Raw genomic sequence first — 18,003 nt, forward strand, 5'->3', positions numbered from 1 at the left:
CCATGTCTCAGAACACAACAATACCAGTGAATGTGGGAGTGGTTCTTGAGATGGACACATGGCTGGGGAAGATGGGTTTGAGCTGCATCTCCATGGCCTTCTCATATTTTAAATAAACAATGAATAATATAATTAAAAAATAGTAAATAAATAATGATATATAGATTCAAGTTTATCTTTAATCATGTCAATTCTATTTCTAATATTTTTTAAATCGATACGTTTTTAACTTAAGTTCAATCCTAAATTTTCGTTAACTTGAAACTTAGGTTGGTTTCCCCCACCCAAGTTAGCAATCCAATTGGCAGTGGACTATTCAATTCAAAATTTTATTTTTGTTCATATAATTTGGACCCATTACTCTCGAAGTGATCTAAATTACAAAATTAAACTCAATAAATAATAATATCATAGAAAAATGATAAATGTTAATAATATTTTATTTAAAATTAATTGTAAAATAAATATAATTGTAAAACCTTTCTTTTTGGACCGGATAGTGGAGGCCTTCTCTATAAAGGGGAGTGAGAGGCCAATAGCTGGAAGAACGTTCTATATAAGGGTGGCTTTTAGGGAGAGAGGAATGAAGACCAATGCCCAATGGTAGGGCGAAACGTGGAGGGACTTTTTGAGAGACTCTTTCTTTAGAGTGGGATTCTGCAGGCCGTGAAAAAGAGAGGGAAGGTTTTGGAGAGAGAGAGGGGACTGGGGGAAAAGGTAGCTTGGGGAAAGAAAAGGGGTTCATGGAGAGAACTAGAAAGGGAGATACAGGGGGGGATTTTCTGGTTTTGAGAAAAAGAGAGAGCTATGAGTCTACTGATTTTCTGAGGGGTTTTAAAGAAAGTGAGTTAGAGGAGAAGGATTCAGCAGGGAGGTTTTTGGGGATAGCTGGAGATAGAATTTTAGAAGAGAAGAAGGATTCTCTGGCGGGGTAAGAACCATGGAGGAAGAGCATTGAGAAGTTCAGCAAGCTTTGCTACTTAGAGAACTTCTCAGGTAAGTTCACTGGGTATATTCTTGTTCACCTTCATTTTCTATGTTCTTCATCTTGACCTCTTGCTGTTTGGATCTTTGTTTGCTTGTTTGGTCATGGATAACAGGGCTACACATGAGTTGTGCTGTTTTTTTTAGCTTGTTCATATGTTCATTGTTATTGTTTCATCCACTGTTTTTTTAGTATTATTTGAACTCACTAAATCTCTGTTTCATTTTGCCTTATTGGGAGATATCGGTTGCCTTTTCTTGTTTGAATCTGTTTGTATCCCTCCCCACCAATCTGAGCTCGTTGAATGAAACATGAAATGTGGCTTTCATTGGTTCATTCTTGTTTCTTTTCTCCTTGCTCTGTTTTCTTGGTTATCTTCCTCTGTTTTTTTGTGGGTATTTTGGGTGCATGGTATCATGTGTATCACCGGTTGATGATGCTAGAGATTGGCTTGTGGATGCTGTTGGAAGTTGGTACCCAAGTTTGTAAAAAGGAAAACAGGCTCAGTGGTTTCATGTGATTACTGTTTCATGAGGACGATTTTTGGCACTAAGATATGGGTTGCCGGAGAATGGTGAATATATGGTTTGGGTTTCTTCAGCTTTGGGCCCCTATTGAGCTTTTCAGCAAGTTAAAACGAACTGGAAACTCTCACCTCTGCTACTTGAACACAGTTTGATAATTTTCCTGGTTTTGTGGATAACACTAAGGGCTGCAAACAACTTACAGGGTTCCTCTTTGACAGTATGATAGAATATTTAGACACGAAATACTACATGCACACTGATTCAGGATGCAAGACATGGACTAGATTGCTATGGTGGATGAATGGGAAGAAGCTGATCAATTTAGTTGTTGAGGAGGTTAGGAGATGGGCAGATTTAGCTGGAAGGGTTTCTAATGAAGTAATAGAGTGGGAGATGAGTCACTCTTTGCGAAAATGGACTGATTTTGAGATCAAGGAATTATGCAAATCATTGCAGAAAACCATGAGCCGAAGCTCAATGCCTACAAATATGGTGACTCCGATGGAGTAAGAAATGAAACTTTGTGGCTGGAGGAGTCTTCTTCATGGAACTTAGCAAGGAGTTGACCAGAAAGATCTCTGCAATAGAGCTCCAAACAAATGGGTCTAGCTTTGCGTTGACTGAAGGGGATCTTTCACAACCCGAAAAAATCTATAACAGAATTGTCTTCAATGTTGCAAAAAAAAAGGAAGATTTAACACTGTAAAGCAGGAGCCATGACTCAGAAAGTTACAGTCCAGTTGTTGGAGGTGTTTGATTGCATCTGCCAAGCAAAACCCAGCTCCTGTTTTGATTTTCTTTTGTACGTGCACTTTTTGAAAAAAGCTGTTACTTTTTGGTACATTATAATGGGACTTCACCTCCATTAATCAGGTGCAGAGGGTGGGATATACAAAGCTTCAGTGTGTCTTTTGGTATCAGGGCTTTTCCAAGGTTTGAATAGTTTGTGGTGGTGTTCTTGACTCGGTATCATGACTAGCCTGTCGGGTCCTGATTCCAGACGAAAATATTCTTGGTGATGGGGCACCAATATAGGTCTCAAAAATTCCAAATGGTTTCTGCAAAACCTTACAGATATGGATGCCAAAGTTAAACTAATGATCAAGCTTACTCAGGAAGATGTAGATTCTTTTACAAGGAGGGCAGATGATGTACTACAAGAAACGTTCTGAGCTTATGAAATTGGTTGAAGAGTTCTACTGAGCATACCGTGCTTTGACTAAGAGATATGATCATGCAATTGGGGCACTGCTCCGGGCCCATCAAACTATAACGGAAGCATTTCCCAACCAAGTCCCTGCAAAGTCCCAGCCCCATGCACCAGCCATTCTCTATCTTGGGTACATACATGAGCGTCAATAAGCAAGTTTGCTGGAATACCTCAAGCATCACAACTGGAAATAAGGTCAGATACAACCTACAACTAAAGCTGACCTCTCCACCCCCCGAGATCTACTTCCACATGAGAATGCATGGTCACCCTCATCATGCTATCTTATGCCCGCAAATCCTCCCAACATCTCCCCACAACATCATGCCCACCGATCACTTTTCATACCCACCATACCCATCACCGTGCCCACCACCTTCAACTTATTCCTTTCTTCATACTTACCACCTTCCTGTCCTCCACCACTCATCTCCCACCCATTCCCCATGAGCTTCCTTTCTACCAACTCCCTAAGTACATGCAGCTGTTGCATTGCATAGCCACCTTCAATGCAACTCCCATTCACGTGTTTTCACTTACCCTCAAGCCCAGGACCCATCAACCTACCTCAAACCAGTTTGGAGAAGTTCAGTGTTGTCGCTTTATCATAGTGGGAGAACAATGTAGAGGAAGCTCAATCACCAGGATCTCAAGGAATTTGCGTTCTTGGGTCAACTCGCTAAACTTAGAATGTTCAGTTAATTAGATGCTGATATTTGCCTTTTTGGTAATTTGTTGACTGTTATGGACATTGTTCAATTTGGGCAGCTTTATGGTGAACATCCTACATTAACTGTGATTTTCCCTTACCAAGTTGGACACCATCTTTCTAAAGAGGAAGCGCTACAAGCGGAACAGGTGAGACTGAAATGCATGAGGACCCCTATAAGAGGTTTGATTATGTTGGTACTTAGAACTGCATTCAATATGTGGGTGTCGATATTTGGAGCCCTGTGTTCAGGCTGCTATTGGACATCCGATTACTGCATGTGGAAAGTGGGCTGCTTTCTAAAGGCACTAAATTGAACAAATATCATGCAGAATTGATTGAATTAGATGCAAATGGCTAACGAAATCAGGTTTGAGAAAGACAGTGTGAATAAAGGCAGTGTATGGGTTTTGGATCAGAAACTTAATCGACCCATGGATGAGAAGGCAAGTAGAAGAACATCAGAAAAGTGATTTAGAGATGCTCCCTTGCGAATTATCTATATTATTGGCATTTTCATGAGGATTATACTCACATGCTCGTAAACAAAGAAGGTCAAGTTGGTGAGTTTGATTTTCGATTTCCAGTTGGTGTACCAAGCATTTAAAGTTCATATGGAGTCAAATCCACTGCCTCCAGTACTGCATGATCAGACGCTAGCTTTGACCTCCCCAACTCATCATCTAAGCCCTCACAATCAGCTTACGCCACATCACTGCCCACCAAAAACTCCTCATTTCCATACGACATTGGCCACTGTTTGACATGGCATTATTTTCTATTGAGAGACTTCCAGCAAATCTCTAATTGATTCTGCTTTGTACGAAGCCCACTAATATGGACCCGACAACCACCTTTGCTGATTGTCCCATGCGTTTCGGTGGGTCTCTAGAGTCTAGATGAAGCTGTAAAACTGGTGAAGCAAGGGGTGCTTAAGCCTCAGGATTTCATATTCTTTGTTGGATATGTTGGGTGGCAGTCGGATCAGTTGGAGAGAAGAGATTGATCAGACTATTAGTATGTGGCTACATACAGCCCAAACGTCATCAGTGTGGTCTCAACAGGATCTTCCTCTGGTCTATGAGAGGAGATTTCATCGTCAAAGGGGTAGTCATTATTCTGGACTGATCGAGAAGCTCAAGCAAGATACGTGGTTACCTTTGAGCTTACCGAATTTAAGAAGTTGATCTGCCTGAGATTGCCGAAGTTTGGATTCTCGTGTGACACAAGCTGAGGAGACAAAATGAAAGATCAGACTGAAGAGAACAAGCCCCATTCCTACCAGCATCTCTCTACCTCAAGACTCACTCTTACATGGCCACCCTCTAGTGCACCACCCAAAAACCAATTGTCATCATCTTAATTCTTCATTTTTTGATGTCAAATTTTAATTTTCAAAATTCCAATTTTCAAAACTTTTTTTTTTTTTTAAATAATTTTAATTCCACTTTAGTTTTCAAATAATTTTAAGTCATTTCTTTTCTTCTTCCGTCATTAGGGTTTAGGGTCACTAAAAATCTCGTTTTTAATAAACTTATCACATTTTCCTTCAAGTAAGCATTTTCACAAATTTTCTTTGATTTTAAAATAATTTTTCATTTTTCTCGATTTTTAATAAACATAAATGAATTTTCATAATTCCACAACAAGGGAATTTACAAGATTAATTCATACAAAATCAATTGGGTTTTGGTAGGTGTCCAACATTTATAATATTTTTCTTTAAAAATAATTTGAATGAAGTGCATAATTGACATTTATGGGTTCTTGCTTTGTTTTGTGACACATGTAATATAGTTTGTATTCATTATTGTGTATTAACTCAGTTTCATGATAGCGCATTATTGTTTGCTGTTAAGGTATGCTCTCACTCTTATTTTGTTTATCTATTCTTCGTGTATGACTTACTTCCATTATGTAACTATTCCTTGGTATCTATTGATTCCCTTATCAGTTATCACACTTATCTCATTTTGATTAGTAAAGACCTCATTATAGGACTTAGAGAGGTACTACGGTCTTTTATCGTACCTTCCCGATAGGTAACTTAACTCCGAACCCAAATTTGGTTTTCATAAACTGTATTTTCTAAATAAGAAGTTACATTTAAGGTTTTCTTTGTTATTTTGTTTTTCCTTTAAAAGTAAAACAAAAATAAGTGATGATAAGTTTCTTTCAAAAACAATTTTTTTTATAAATAAAAAGCGAGTTCATCAACGAGTGGGAACTCATCGTGTAAAATATGAGATCCACAATAATTCTTTTATTTTAAATTGTGCAAATATATGTACGCAACTTTGTTATATTTGATAGGACATACAAGTTTCTTCATCCCGCGGATAAAGACTCAAGAGCCCAGCTGGGTCTCCTTTTGAAGTTGACTCCAGAGTAATCCTGCTTCCAGCTGGCTTCTGGTTTCAAAATTCCAAGTCCTATAAATAAATCTATTTCTCTCCAATATTAGGAGTACCATAGCTTCCCACAAGTGCAAAGATGAGAAAGAACCTTAGCCAACTCCTTACCTCTCTCTTGTTCTTTCTCTTTCCCACGATTTTCTTCGTAGAAATGAGCATGGCACAGAACACAACAATACCGGTTAAAGTGGGAGTGGTTCTTGACATGGACACATGGCCGGGGAAGATGGGTTTGAGCTGCATCTCCATGGCGCTCTCAGACTTCTATGCCTCTCATGGGCACTACAAGACTAGGCTGGTTCTGGAAATCAGAGATTCCAAAAGGGATGTTGTGGGTGCAGCTGCAGCAGGTACTCTCGTTTCATAAAACTTGAAATACATTTAGAAAACAAATGTAGACATATGGAAGTAAAAATTACATTATCTTGAAATATGACTTGAAAATACATAGAGAATCCATCACCATATTGAACTTGATTGCTTAGTGTATTTATATTCAATTTTTCAAAAAATAATAACCGGAGATCTTATAATTTCTTACCACTTTATGACTAGTAATTACTAAACATGTCCATAAAAATTTTGCCATTTAATTATAATGTTATTATGGAATTATCGTGAATAGTGTTGTTTTTGATATATAGCATGACAAGGACAACCATTGAAAGTTACAAGGCAGAAAACCTCCTTCTTTAAGCAACACAATCCCTGAAATGCAGCACTGAATTGAACAGTGAAAGAATTAATTCAAAATTTTCACATTAAGTAAATTGATTTGTAGACCAATTAAGGATTTTGATTTTTTGATTTTTTTTTTCTCTTTAACTTTAGCTGATGAGAGTTATTGTTTGATAAATATAAGAGAAGTTGACGAAAAAGAGCGTTCAAATTGAACCGACGTTAGCATGCCCATCAAAGACGGCAAAAGTCTCGTCAAATTGTAGCCCGTGTTTTCAACAAAGCAACATTTCTTTTCTTCACTAGGAAGACTTTTCTTTGTTAACTACACGATGGTTCAAAGACGCAAAAGTCTCCATGAATTTAATTTCCCCCTTGGTTTAAAAGTGACGCGTATGACCTATGCCACTAAGAAATAATGAGATGTAGAATGGAAGGCATATAAAAAAATTAAGGTTATCTCCAAGAAAATCTCTAACATATATGGTCCACTTTTCTGGTCTAACAAGATTGATGATTTTTTCACGAATTCTAGAATTCATGGGACCAAGGGGATGTATTTTCCTTTTTTGTGCGTACCTTGTTTGATTGCTGATAATATAGTAGAAATAGAATGAAACATTTGAATCATAAAATTTTAATTATTGTGAAATTCAGCTCTAGATTTATTACAAAATGAGGAAGTTCAAGCCATCATAGGACCAGCATCCTCCATGCAGGCCAACTTTGTGATTGGTCTCGGAGACAAGGCTCATGTGCCCATCATTTCATTTTCCGCAACTAGTCCTTCCCTTTCTTCGCTCCGGAGTCCATATTTTGTCCGAGCCACACTGAATGACTCAGCTCAAGTACCAGCTATAAGGGCAATTGTCCAAGCCTTTGGGTGGAGAGAAGTTGTGCTCATTTACGTGGACAACGAGTATGGAAATGGAGTGATACCATATCTTACTGATGCCTTGCAAGAGATTGACACCCGTATCTCCTACAGGAGCGTCATTCATCCATTAGCCACTGATGATCAAATCCTCGAAGAGCTTTACAAGTTGATGACGATGCCAACCAGAGTTTTCATTGTACACATGCTTACACCTCTAGGCCCACGGCTTTTCACCAGAGCGAATGAGATTGGAATGATGAAAGAAGGTTATGTTTGGATTCTAACTGATGGGTTAACTGATATCTTGAGTACTTTGGATCCATCTGTCATTGATTCAATGCAAGGAGTGTTGGGCGTGAAGCCTCATGTTCCAAGATCGAAAGAGCTTGAAAGTTTTAAAATCAGATGGAAAAGGAAAATCCAACAAGAATATCCAACCAATGAAAGCTTTGAGCTGAACATTTTTGGACTCCGGGCTTATGATGCTGCTTCTGGGCTAGCCATGGCAGTTGAAAAACTTGGGCCAACAAACTTCAGCTTCCAAAAGTCTAATACTCACAGAAATTCAACCGATCTTGATACTGTAGGAGTCTCGCAAATTGGTCCAAGTCTTCTCCAATCACTATTAAGTGCTAGATTTAAGGGCCTCAGTGGACACTTTCAAATTTTGAACGGGCAACTACGTTCATCAGCTTTTCAGGTAGTCAATGTGATCGGCAAAGGGGAAAGAGGGGTTGGATTTTGGACACCAGAGAATGGAACTGTAAGAAAGCTACATTCTACTTCCAAGGCCAATCTAGGAACAATCGTATGGCCAGGAGAATCTCCCTCCGTTCCTAAAGGTTGGGTCCTTCCCACCAATAAGAAGAAGATGAGAATAGGAGTACCAGTCACCAAGGGTTTTGGTGAATTCGTAAAGGTGACACGAGATCCTAGCACTAACGCAACGGAGGTCACTGGATTTTCCATAGCAGTCTTCGATGCAGTGATGGCAGCATTACCATATGCTGTTCCTTATGAGTACAGTCCCTTCCAGACGCCCGATGGCGATCCAGCGGGTGATTACAACGATTTGATATATCAAGTATATCTCCAGGTCAGTTAATCGAACTCTTTACCTTTCCTGGTGCATAGTGGTAACTCTAGGTTTAGCTTCAATTATGATGGAGTTTGTCAAAATAAAAACCAAACCTGCAGCATATTTTCCCGTAATACATAACAGAATGCCCCATTGTTTATTGTGAACAGAAGTATGATGCTGTGGTGGGAGATACTACTATTCTAGCGAACAGGTCCTTGTATGTAGACTTTACACTACCGTACACAGAATCTGGGGTGTCAATGATCGTGCCCATCGTAGATGGAAGAAGAAAAAATGCATGGGTTTTCTTGAAGCCACTTACTTGGGACCTTTGGGTGACAAGCTCTTGTTTCTTTGTATTCATTGGCTTTGTGATTTGGGTTCTTGAACATCGAGTAAATAAAGATTTCAGAGGGCCTCGTTCACATCAAGTTGGCACTATCTTCTGGTTTTCATTCTCAACATTGGTGTTTGCTCAGAGTAATTTCTCTTCCACCTCCTTGAATTTTATCCAGCAATTTATCTACTCTTGTAATATTCAAATACTCATAAAACGAGGCATATTGATCACATCTCAAACACAATCGAAACTAACTTCTAGTATGGCCTGCTTGCTTGTTTCCCATGATTACAACGTCTATTAATATATGGACATTCCATACAGTATGCAAGTAAATTTCAGGGTAATTTTTATGTTTAAGAAATTATATATATTTGTCTTTATATTGATTTTCTGGAGTTGATTTTTCCATTTCACTCATAAATTTTGTTAACAGAGGAGAGAATTGTCAACAACTTGGCTCGGTTTGTGGTGATCATATGGCTTTTTGTGGTGCTGATTCTTACTCAAAGTTACACAGCCAGCTTGACTTCAATGTTGACAGTTCAACAGCTCAACCCAACCATCACCGATATAAATGAGCTCATAAAGAAAGGGGAGCGTGTAGGTTGCCAACATGCCTCTTTCGTTCATGAATTCTTGATCAAATGGATGAAATTTGACGAGTCCAAGCTAGTAATCTATGAGTCACCAGAAAAACTGGATGAATTATTTTCAAAAGGTGGAATTGCTGCTGCATTTGATGAAATCCCTTACATGAAGATTTTCCTTGCAAAATATTGCTCCAAATACACTGCAGTGGGACCAACATACAAGTTTGATGGCTTTGGATTTGTAAGTACTCTCTCCTAACACACGTACGTGTATAAATTTTCATACCGAGGTTTCTTATTTTTTGATAATTTTTCAGGTGTTTCCAAAGGGTTCACCCCTTGTAGCTGATGTTTCAAGGCAAGTCTTAAACGTGACAGAGGGAGCTAAAATGCTACAATTTGAGAAGGCATGGTTTGGGCAAACAACCAGTTGTCCAGAGCTCACCAACTCAGTTTCTTCAAACAGCATCGGCCTGAATAGCTTTTGGGGCCTATTCCTCATTGCTGGAGTCGCTTCATTTGTAGCTCTCATCACATGCATCACCACATTCCTTTATGAAAATAGAGATGCCTTAATAAACTTGAATTCCCCATCTTCGATATGGAGAAAAATTAAAGCCATGGTGACACGCTTTGACGACAAAGATCTTAGGTCCCATACTTTTAGAGAAAGTGATCAACTTCAAGACGAGCGACATCAAAGCCATGGATGCAGCTACACCAACTTCCCTCCAAGTCCATCTAGCCTTTTGATCCCAACACACAATAATTCTGCTTTCTTCGGAGAACAAGGAACACCTTCTTCTGGACATGCTGATCCAGTCGGTCCAAATCGGCCGATGTCTCCACATATAATGTTTGAATATGAGCTTGCTAATATAAATCACGAGTAAACACGACCGCCTGTAATTGAATAACTGATCGATCATTTCCTTTTTCCTGTGTTCTTTATGCCGGTGGCATCATTACCCACAACCAAGAATTTAAAAAAAAAAAAAGAAAAAAAAAATCTAGGCTTTCAAACCATCGCAGATATGACGCATAACACTGTTGTAAAATCTATATCAGCCAACGGTTCCTACATTTTTTACAGGACATAGATGACCCATTACTCAGTCATTACTTGCACCAGCTTTTTCTTTTTTTCTCTGTTTTTTTTTGGAGCGTCAGTACTCTCACATTTATATATATACGTCATCATAAACCAATTAAATTCCTTGCGCCCGAGTGCAGAAGATGTTGAGTCCATCACCATGCGAATACTGTACTGCCAACTGCCACCTACCATTAGTGACTATTGGAATTCAACGACAGGCTACAGGCGATGAATAGCTCCATGGAGTTCATCAAGAAAACCTCTCTTATGACTTTACTGGGTCAAATGCTAACCCAAAATGTGTGTTTCCATGGAAGAATATTTATAAGGATACATTCTCATCATGATTTCATCCTTATAAATTACGCTTTCTTATTTAATTAATATTTTAAGAGATTCGATCTTTGACCGCCCAACAAGTGTTGGTTGGGTTTTGTATTCACAACTATGCATCTGTGCCTTGTTACAGTGCCTTCGCTTCTAGGCTTCTAATTCTTACTTTTCCAAATTCTAGACCCTATAAATGAACTATATTCTGCATTATTGTGAACCATCAAGTTGACTGCAGAGTAGTCCTGATTCCAGCTGGCTTCTGGTTTCAAAATTCAAAATTCTAAGTCCTATAAATAATCTCTTAGTTTCTCTCCAATATTATGACTACCATAGCTTCCAACGAGTTCAAAGATGAGAAGGCACCCTACCCAACTCCTTGCCTCTCTCTTGCTCTTTCTCTTTCCCACGATTTTCTTCATAGAAAAGGGCATGGCACAGAACACAAAAATACCAGTTAAAGTGGGAGTGGTTCTGGACTTGGATACATGGGTTGGGAAGATGGGCTTGAGCTGCATCTCCATGGCCCTTTTAGACTTGTATGCCTCTCATGGTCACTACAAAACCAGGGTGGTTACAAAAATCAGAGACTCCAAAAGAGATGTTGTTGGTGCAGCTGCAGCAGGTACTATCCCTTAAATCTTCTCCTTCAAGAGTTAAACTCAGCATTCTAAATAATTTCAGAATAATCCGAGAGCCTGATTGGAAATTATTTTTTTAGAATATTTTTTTGTTCTCTAGAACAAAAAACATAGAAAACAAAAAATTGTCTAACAACAAAAAATTGTTTTATGTTTTTTATTCTTAATTTTATATTATTTTCACTTGTTTTTAAGAGTTGTTGTAAGAAATAATTATACAAATATTAAAAATAGATTAAAAATATTTCTAGTTTTTAAATAAACTTTTGTTTTACAAAAATAAAAGAATAGTTACTAAGCATGTTCTAAATATCTGCACCATTTAGAAAACCAAACTTTATTATTCTGAAAAAAAAATAAAAAATGAAAAATGAAGCAATTGATGTTGAGTCAATCCATTTGCATTTCGAGGAACATCGTTGGACTTATTCTCTTTGAGAATTAATAAACTTAATTGGGAGCAATTTAACTAGCATACCAAAAGATATTTGCTTTGAGTATTCTCTTAGAAAAGTTACAAGAGTACTCTATAATGTTGAATTCGTTTTGAAGTTGATGCATTATTTATATTTAATATTTTCAGAATTAGATTAATTATTATAAAATTTAAAAAGTTATGGTTTTATAATTTAGTGATTGAACTAATGATTAAACTGTGGTTGAACCAATTGCATTATAAATATATAATTTATATATTATTAAAATTACAAATAATTATAAAGTTTTAATATATATATATATATATATATATATATATATATATCTTAAAAATAATAATATATGTTTTTCATATTTGATATTATCAAATTTATATCATAAATAAATATAAATATATGAAATTTTATTAAATGAGTGGGTACCTTCCCATCTATGATCAGATTGTCCATGGTTCAAATCCCCCAATTCTAAGAATTTAGGATTTTACAACAACTCACTGTCTGTGATTCCACATTCAACAACTCAATATCTCTTATCGGTGTCAATCATAATTACCCAAAGTGGAGCCAGGCCTTAATATATATTGAGCTCGGCTTCCACCCCTTGTGATTTAAGAATTTAGAATTTAGAATGTACAAGATAGAACACTTGTGATTTAAGAAAATATCTTGACGATAAATATGAGTAAGAAATAGTGCAAAAGAGTCTCCATTAATTGTGTCATGTTTATTTGTTTTATTTTTTCAACTAGATAACATATCTTAGTTACCACATGATAGTTAAGGGGTAGTAGTCAGTGTTAAAAAACTATAAGGGTACCGGTATTGACATTATTTATGAACATAAGTCGAAAACGATATGAAATTAGTGAGATTAGGTTAGCGGTGATGGTTCGATTTCATATTTGTGCTGATTTATAGATTTTAATTTTTTTCAATAAGGCTTTCATTAATAAATTATAATAATTGTATTATAATTTTGGTACATTATTTTTTTTTTTAAAAAAAGAGAACCTATAATGCAGATAATTTTAAATTTTAAAATAATTTAAATAAATCTTAATTGGGATTAAATGAATTATTGATGTAATTTTTAGGTGAAGTTGATAGACTTCTAACCCAAATGGCCCTATTTCATTAAATGAATAGCAGGTTGTTTCTGGTTGAGCATACAATAAATGGGTCGTCTTCCTCTCAAATTATAGTATCACATCATATTTTATTATTATATTTTAAAAAAAAAATCTGATAAACAAGGTTTTGTACGCTGTTTGATTGCTGACAGTACAGTAGAAATTAAAATAAAATTAAAGAGAGAGAGAGAGAGAAGTCAGAATCTTTAAATTTATTAATTCATTTAAATGCTGGTTTATCTTTTGAACCTGCGTGCTCCTGAACTCAGCTGTAGACCTCTTACAAAATGAAGAAGTGGAAGCCATAATAGGGCCCGGATCATCGACGCAGGCCAACTTCATGATCAGTCTTGGAAGCAAAGCTCGGGTGCCCATCATTTCCTTTTCTGCAACAAGTCCCTCTCTTTCTTCGCTTCAGAGTCAATATTTTATCCGAGCTACCCTAAATGACTCAGCTCAAGTACCAGCAATAAGGGCAATAGTCCGGGCCTTTGGGTGGAGAGAAGTTGTGCTTATTTACGTGGACAATGTGTATGGCGATGGAATTATACCTTATATGACTGATGCCTTGCAAGGGATCGATGTCCGTGTCACTTACCGTAGTGTAATTTCTCCATCAGCCACTGATGATCAAATTGGTGAAGAGCTTTACAAGCTGATGACAATGCAAACTAGAGTTTTCATTGTACACATGTGTACACCTCTGGGGTCTTACCTTTTTACCAAAGCAGATGAGATTGGAATGATGGAAGAGGGCTATGTTTGGATACTAACTGATGGGCTAACCGACCTCTTGAGTACTTTGGATCCCTCAGTCATTGACTCAATGCAGGGGGTGTTGGGCGTAAAGCCTCATGTTCCAAGAACAAAAGAGCTCGAAAATTTCAGAGTCCGATGGAAAAGGAAGTTCCGGCAAGATCATCCAAAAGATGAGACCTCTGAACTGAACATTTTTGGATTATGGGCTTATGACGCTGCTTCTGCACTAGCCATGGCTGCTGAGAAAGTTGGGGCAACATACTTCAGCTTCCAAAAGACTAATATTTCCAGCAATTCGATGGTTCTTGACACCATTAGAGTCTCTCAAATTGGTACAAATCTTCTCCAGTCACTGTTAAGTACCAAATTGAAAGGTCTCAGTGGATATTTTCAAATATTTGATGGGCAACTTCACTCGACAGCCTTTGAGATAGTTAATGTAATTGGGAAAGGGGAAAGAGGGGTAGGATTTTGGACTCCGAAAAATGGAATTATAAGAAGACTGAATTTCTCACACACAAATTCTAAGACATATTCCACTTCTAAGGACAACCTAGGAACAATTGTATGGCCTGGAGAACCTACTTATGTCCCTAAAGGTTGGGTGCTTCCAGTAAATGAGAAGAAGTTGAGAATAGGAGTTCCAGTGAAGAATGGTTTTAGTGAATTTGTAAATGTGACATGGGATCCCAAAACTAATGCCACAAAGGAGGTCACTGGGTACTGCATAGATGTATTTAATGCCGTGATGGATTCACTACCATATGCTGTTCCTTACGAGTACATTCCCTTTGGAACCCCAGACGGCAAGCCTGCCGGCGGCAACTACAACGATTTGTTATATCAAGTGTTTCTAAAGGTCAGTCATACTCTTTACCCTTCCTAGTATCTTCATTTTGTTTTTATTGGATACACAAAAGAGCACCACCATTATCAACCTATTCAATGAAATATACAAGAAGATTTCTAATTTCCTCTGTTTTTATTACCAACAGAAGTATGATGCCGTGGTGGGAGATACTACAATTGTAGCGAACAGGTCCAACTATGTAGATTTTACACTACCTTACACTGAATCTGGCGTATCAATGATCGTGCCCATCAAAGACAACAAAAGCAAAAGCGCATGGATTTTCTTGAAGCCATTGACTTGGGATCTCTGGGTGACTAGTGCGTGTTTCTTTGTTTTCATTGGCTTTGTAATTTGGGTTCTTGAACATCGAATAAATGAAGATTTCAGGGGCCCGCATTCACATCAAGCAGGCACCATCTTCTGGTTCTCCTTCTCAACTATGGTGTTTGCACAGAGTAAGTTCTCTTCCCACAAATTAACTTCATTTGCTGAAATGATGTTGATTTTCTGGTTCTATGTTTGTAGAGGAGAGAATTGTGAGCAACTTGGCGCGGTTTGTGATGATCATATGGTTCTTTGTGTTGCTCATTCTTACTCAAAGTTACACCGCCAGCTTGACCTCGATGTTAACCGTCCAACAGCTCCAGCCAACCGTTACAGACATAAAAGAGCTAAGAGCGAAAGGTGAGTATGTAGGTTACCAACAAGGCTCTTTCGTTCTCGGATTCTTGAAAAGGATGAACTTTGACGAATCCAAGTTTAGGATCTATAATTCTCCAGAAGAATTAGCTGAACTACTCTCGAAAGGGAGTGCAAATGGAGGTATTGCTGCTGCCTTTGACGAGATACCTTACATGAAGCTGTTCATTGCGCAGCATTGCTCGAAATATACCATGGTTCAACCAACATACAAATTTGATGGGTTCGGATTTGTAAGTGCTCTCTCCTCTCACAAACAAACACTCATTCCCAATATATATGTATCATGTGTGAGTTGTTTTTTTTTTTTTTTTTTTTTTCTTTCTTGAATTTCAGGCCTTCCCAAGAGGTTCTCCTCTCGTACAGGATGTTTCAAGGGCAGTCTTAATTGTGACTGAGGGAAATGAAATGGTAGAGATTGAGAAAAAGTGGTTTAGGGAAAAAACTAGTTGTTCAGATGATAATGGAAACTCACTTTCTTCTAACAATATCAGCCTTGATAGCTTTTGGGGCCTTTTCCTCATTGCTGGAGTCACTTCATCTTTAGCTCTGATCATAGGTATTGCCATGTTCCTGCATAAACATAGAGTTGTGGTAATGGGCGAAGATTCGGCATCGACAAAGATTAAGACCTTGATGACACTTTTTGATAAAAAAGACCTCAGTTCTCATACTTTCAGAATACCTGACCAGCCATACAGCGGTAGCAATGAGCCTATAGCGGCAGTTGGAGCCTCTCCCTCAGTGACTAACTGCTCTCCAAGGCCCCATCAACCTTTTCCAACCAAACCAATAATGATATTCCCCTCTCCGGAGAACAAGGAACCTCTTCTTCAGAGCACAGTGGTTGGAGCTCAATCACAACTGGTGGGCAATCATCGCCAGAGATAGTAGCTGCTAATTTAAATCAAGAGAGAACAAATATACCTGAAACATCACATTAGAATAATCGAACTTCATTGCAGTAGCATTATCATTATATTTCATAGCAAGATAGGATTGTAATCTTGCTGATTGTTGACAGGCTGAATTTAACTCCTGTACTCCACATTTTCTAACTGTCAAATTGGTTGTTATCTGCTTGTGTAAATTAGTTTATGATCAAGGAGGAAACATTACATAAATTAATATACTTATTTTGGAAGTTCATTTGGTTATACTGTCAATAGTACTGTTAAACAGATCACTCCTTTTATTGTCTATAATTTTCCTTTTCAATGAAGATGAGAATATGTAAATGGAATAGTTCTTTTGAGCTTCAACCGATTTTAAGAACAGTTTTTTTTTTTTTTTTAATTTTTTTATGTAAAGTTAATAAATATAATTTATATTTTGTTTTGTAAAGTTTAGACTCAAAACAGTTTTTTAATAATTTATTTTAAAAACAAGTCGTTTTGTCAGAATAAATTTAAAATATCATTTTATATTTTTTTTTATAGAACATTGTAAAAAACTGAAGTCCAAATTATTGAAAACATATTAAGTAATAAGTAGGTAAAATAAATAAAGAAATAAAATATAAATTAAAACTCACAAATAAGATTGATTAAAGCTAAAGTTTGCCTTGCTCAAGTGCTTAAAATTTAGTGACATTCATCTCTCAAGATGCAACAATATAAGAAATGATAAACAATATTTATATTTTCTAAAAAAGCCTGGATATATGCTTTCAAAATATACACTTATCACTTATACATGACTTGGAATGGATTAGCCCACTTAGGAATGACCTGGAATGGACCCCCACTTCGAGATGACTTGAAAAAGAATGAGAAATTGATGTTGTTGGAATAAATGAAATGTCGTGGAGGGGGTCTATTTTTGTAGATGGAGATTTGCCCCTAGAAGAGATGCTTCCACCAAAGGGTGACAAGGGTCACATCTATCTAAAAAAGACGTCTCATATCTATTTTAGACAATCTGAATCTTAAATGGAAAAAGTTTTTGGAAAAAAAAAACACTTTCATGCCATTGGGCTTTTCTGGTTACGTCCAAAAGCATATGAGACAAGGTGAGGCCCAAGCCCACTCCCATCTAGTTAAACCCAAGCATATATGAGCCTAGGTTCAAGCCTATATTTTGTTTAAACATTACAAAATGCTTATGAAGTCCTTTCCTAGCTAGTAATCTTCAGATGTAGGGTTACTTTCTTCTATCATATTTTCCATTAATGCTTAGGTCATTTTTTAGTGCAATTTTTCATTCACTCATAAATGGTTTTTAACATATAAACAAATTATGTTCATCTACTCATGGTGATGAATGCATTCCAATATGACCCCGCCTTAAAATATTTATGAGGCTCACTCAAAGTATTCTTTCTAGGAGAATTCTACAATGCCTCCGAAGGTAGCATGCCTCGTTTTTTTTTAGCCGTTGGATGAAACAAATTAAATCTCAGCCATCCAAATGAAAAGGAAAAAAAAAACCGGCTACCTCCCCCTCCTGTTCTCCCCCCCTCTCTCCCCCTTTTCCCGTTTCCCCCCTAATTTGCTCTAATCTCCTCCATAGTCAGTCGTGTAGCTTCTCTCACCCTTATCCCGTGCTCTCATCTCCACTCATCCTCCATAGCCTGTCGTGTAGTTGTTCCCCATCCTATTCTCTCACTCATTTCCCGTTTTCCCCTCACCTAATTTGTTAT

General features: G+C 37.3%; 2 protein-coding genes across 5 annotated transcripts; both read left to right on the forward strand.

Annotated features, from left to right (window-relative positions):
- Window positions 1-716: 716 nt before the first annotated feature.
- Window positions 717-10,352, forward strand: LOC117912079 (glutamate receptor 2.8-like). 4 transcript variants are annotated; one of them, XM_034826540.1, is made up of 6 exons: window positions 717-996; window positions 5,745-6,195; window positions 7,181-8,496; window positions 8,649-8,961; window positions 9,258-9,655; window positions 9,732-10,352. In XM_034826540.1, the coding sequence occupies exons 2-6, from the start codon at window positions 5,925-5,927 to the stop codon at window positions 10,305-10,307; spliced, it is 2,874 nt and encodes a 957-aa protein (XP_034682431.1). In that variant the 5' UTR covers window positions 717-996; window positions 5,745-5,924; the 3' UTR covers window positions 10,308-10,352. The 4 variants fall into 4 exon arrangements, with proteins under 4 accessions (XP_034682431.1, XP_034682432.1, XP_034682430.1 ...); XM_034826541.1 differs by having other exon boundaries at window positions 5,995-6,195; XM_034826539.1 differs by lacking the exon at window positions 717-996 and having other exon boundaries at window positions 5,582-6,195.
- Window positions 10,353-11,272: 920 nt separating this feature from the next.
- Window positions 11,273-16,519, forward strand: LOC117912390 (glutamate receptor 2.8-like). The gene is made up of 5 exons (XM_034826959.1): window positions 11,273-11,465; window positions 13,321-14,669; window positions 14,806-15,118; window positions 15,189-15,595; window positions 15,699-16,519. Exons 1-5 carry the CDS (start codon window positions 11,273-11,275, stop codon window positions 16,251-16,253), a joined length of 2,817 nt encoding a protein of 938 aa, XP_034682850.1. The 3' UTR covers window positions 16,254-16,519.
- The last annotated feature ends 1,484 nt before the right edge of the window (window positions 16,520-18,003 follow it).

Source organism: Vitis riparia, chromosome 4 (genome assembly GCF_004353265.1).
Source record: "Vitis riparia cultivar Riparia Gloire de Montpellier isolate 1030 chromosome 4, EGFV_Vit.rip_1.0, whole genome shotgun sequence".
Lineage (NCBI taxonomy): Eukaryota > Viridiplantae > Streptophyta > Magnoliopsida > Vitales > Vitaceae > Vitis > Vitis riparia.

Coding starts and splice junctions, on each gene's coding strand:
- LOC117912079 (XM_034826540.1), top strand. CDS start 5,925: ATGAGAAAGAACCTTAGCCAACTCCTTACCTCTCTCTTGTTCTTTCTC. Junction 6,196..7,180: donor TGTGGGTGCAGCTGCAGCAG/GTACTCTCGTTT, acceptor TGTGAAATTCAG/CTCTAGATTTATTACAAAAT. Junction 8,497..8,648: donor TATATCAAGTATATCTCCAG/GTCAGTTAATCG, acceptor TATTGTGAACAG/AAGTATGATGCTGTGGTGGG.
- LOC117912390 (XM_034826959.1), top strand. CDS start 11,273: ATGGCACAGAACACAAAAATACCAGTTAAAGTGGGAGTGGTTCTGGAC. Junction 15,119..15,188: donor AACTATGGTGTTTGCACAGA/GTAAGTTCTCTT, acceptor CTATGTTTGTAG/AGGAGAGAATTGTGAGCAAC. Junction 15,596..15,698: donor AATTTGATGGGTTCGGATTT/GTAAGTGCTCTC, acceptor CTTGAATTTCAG/GCCTTCCCAAGAGGTTCTCC.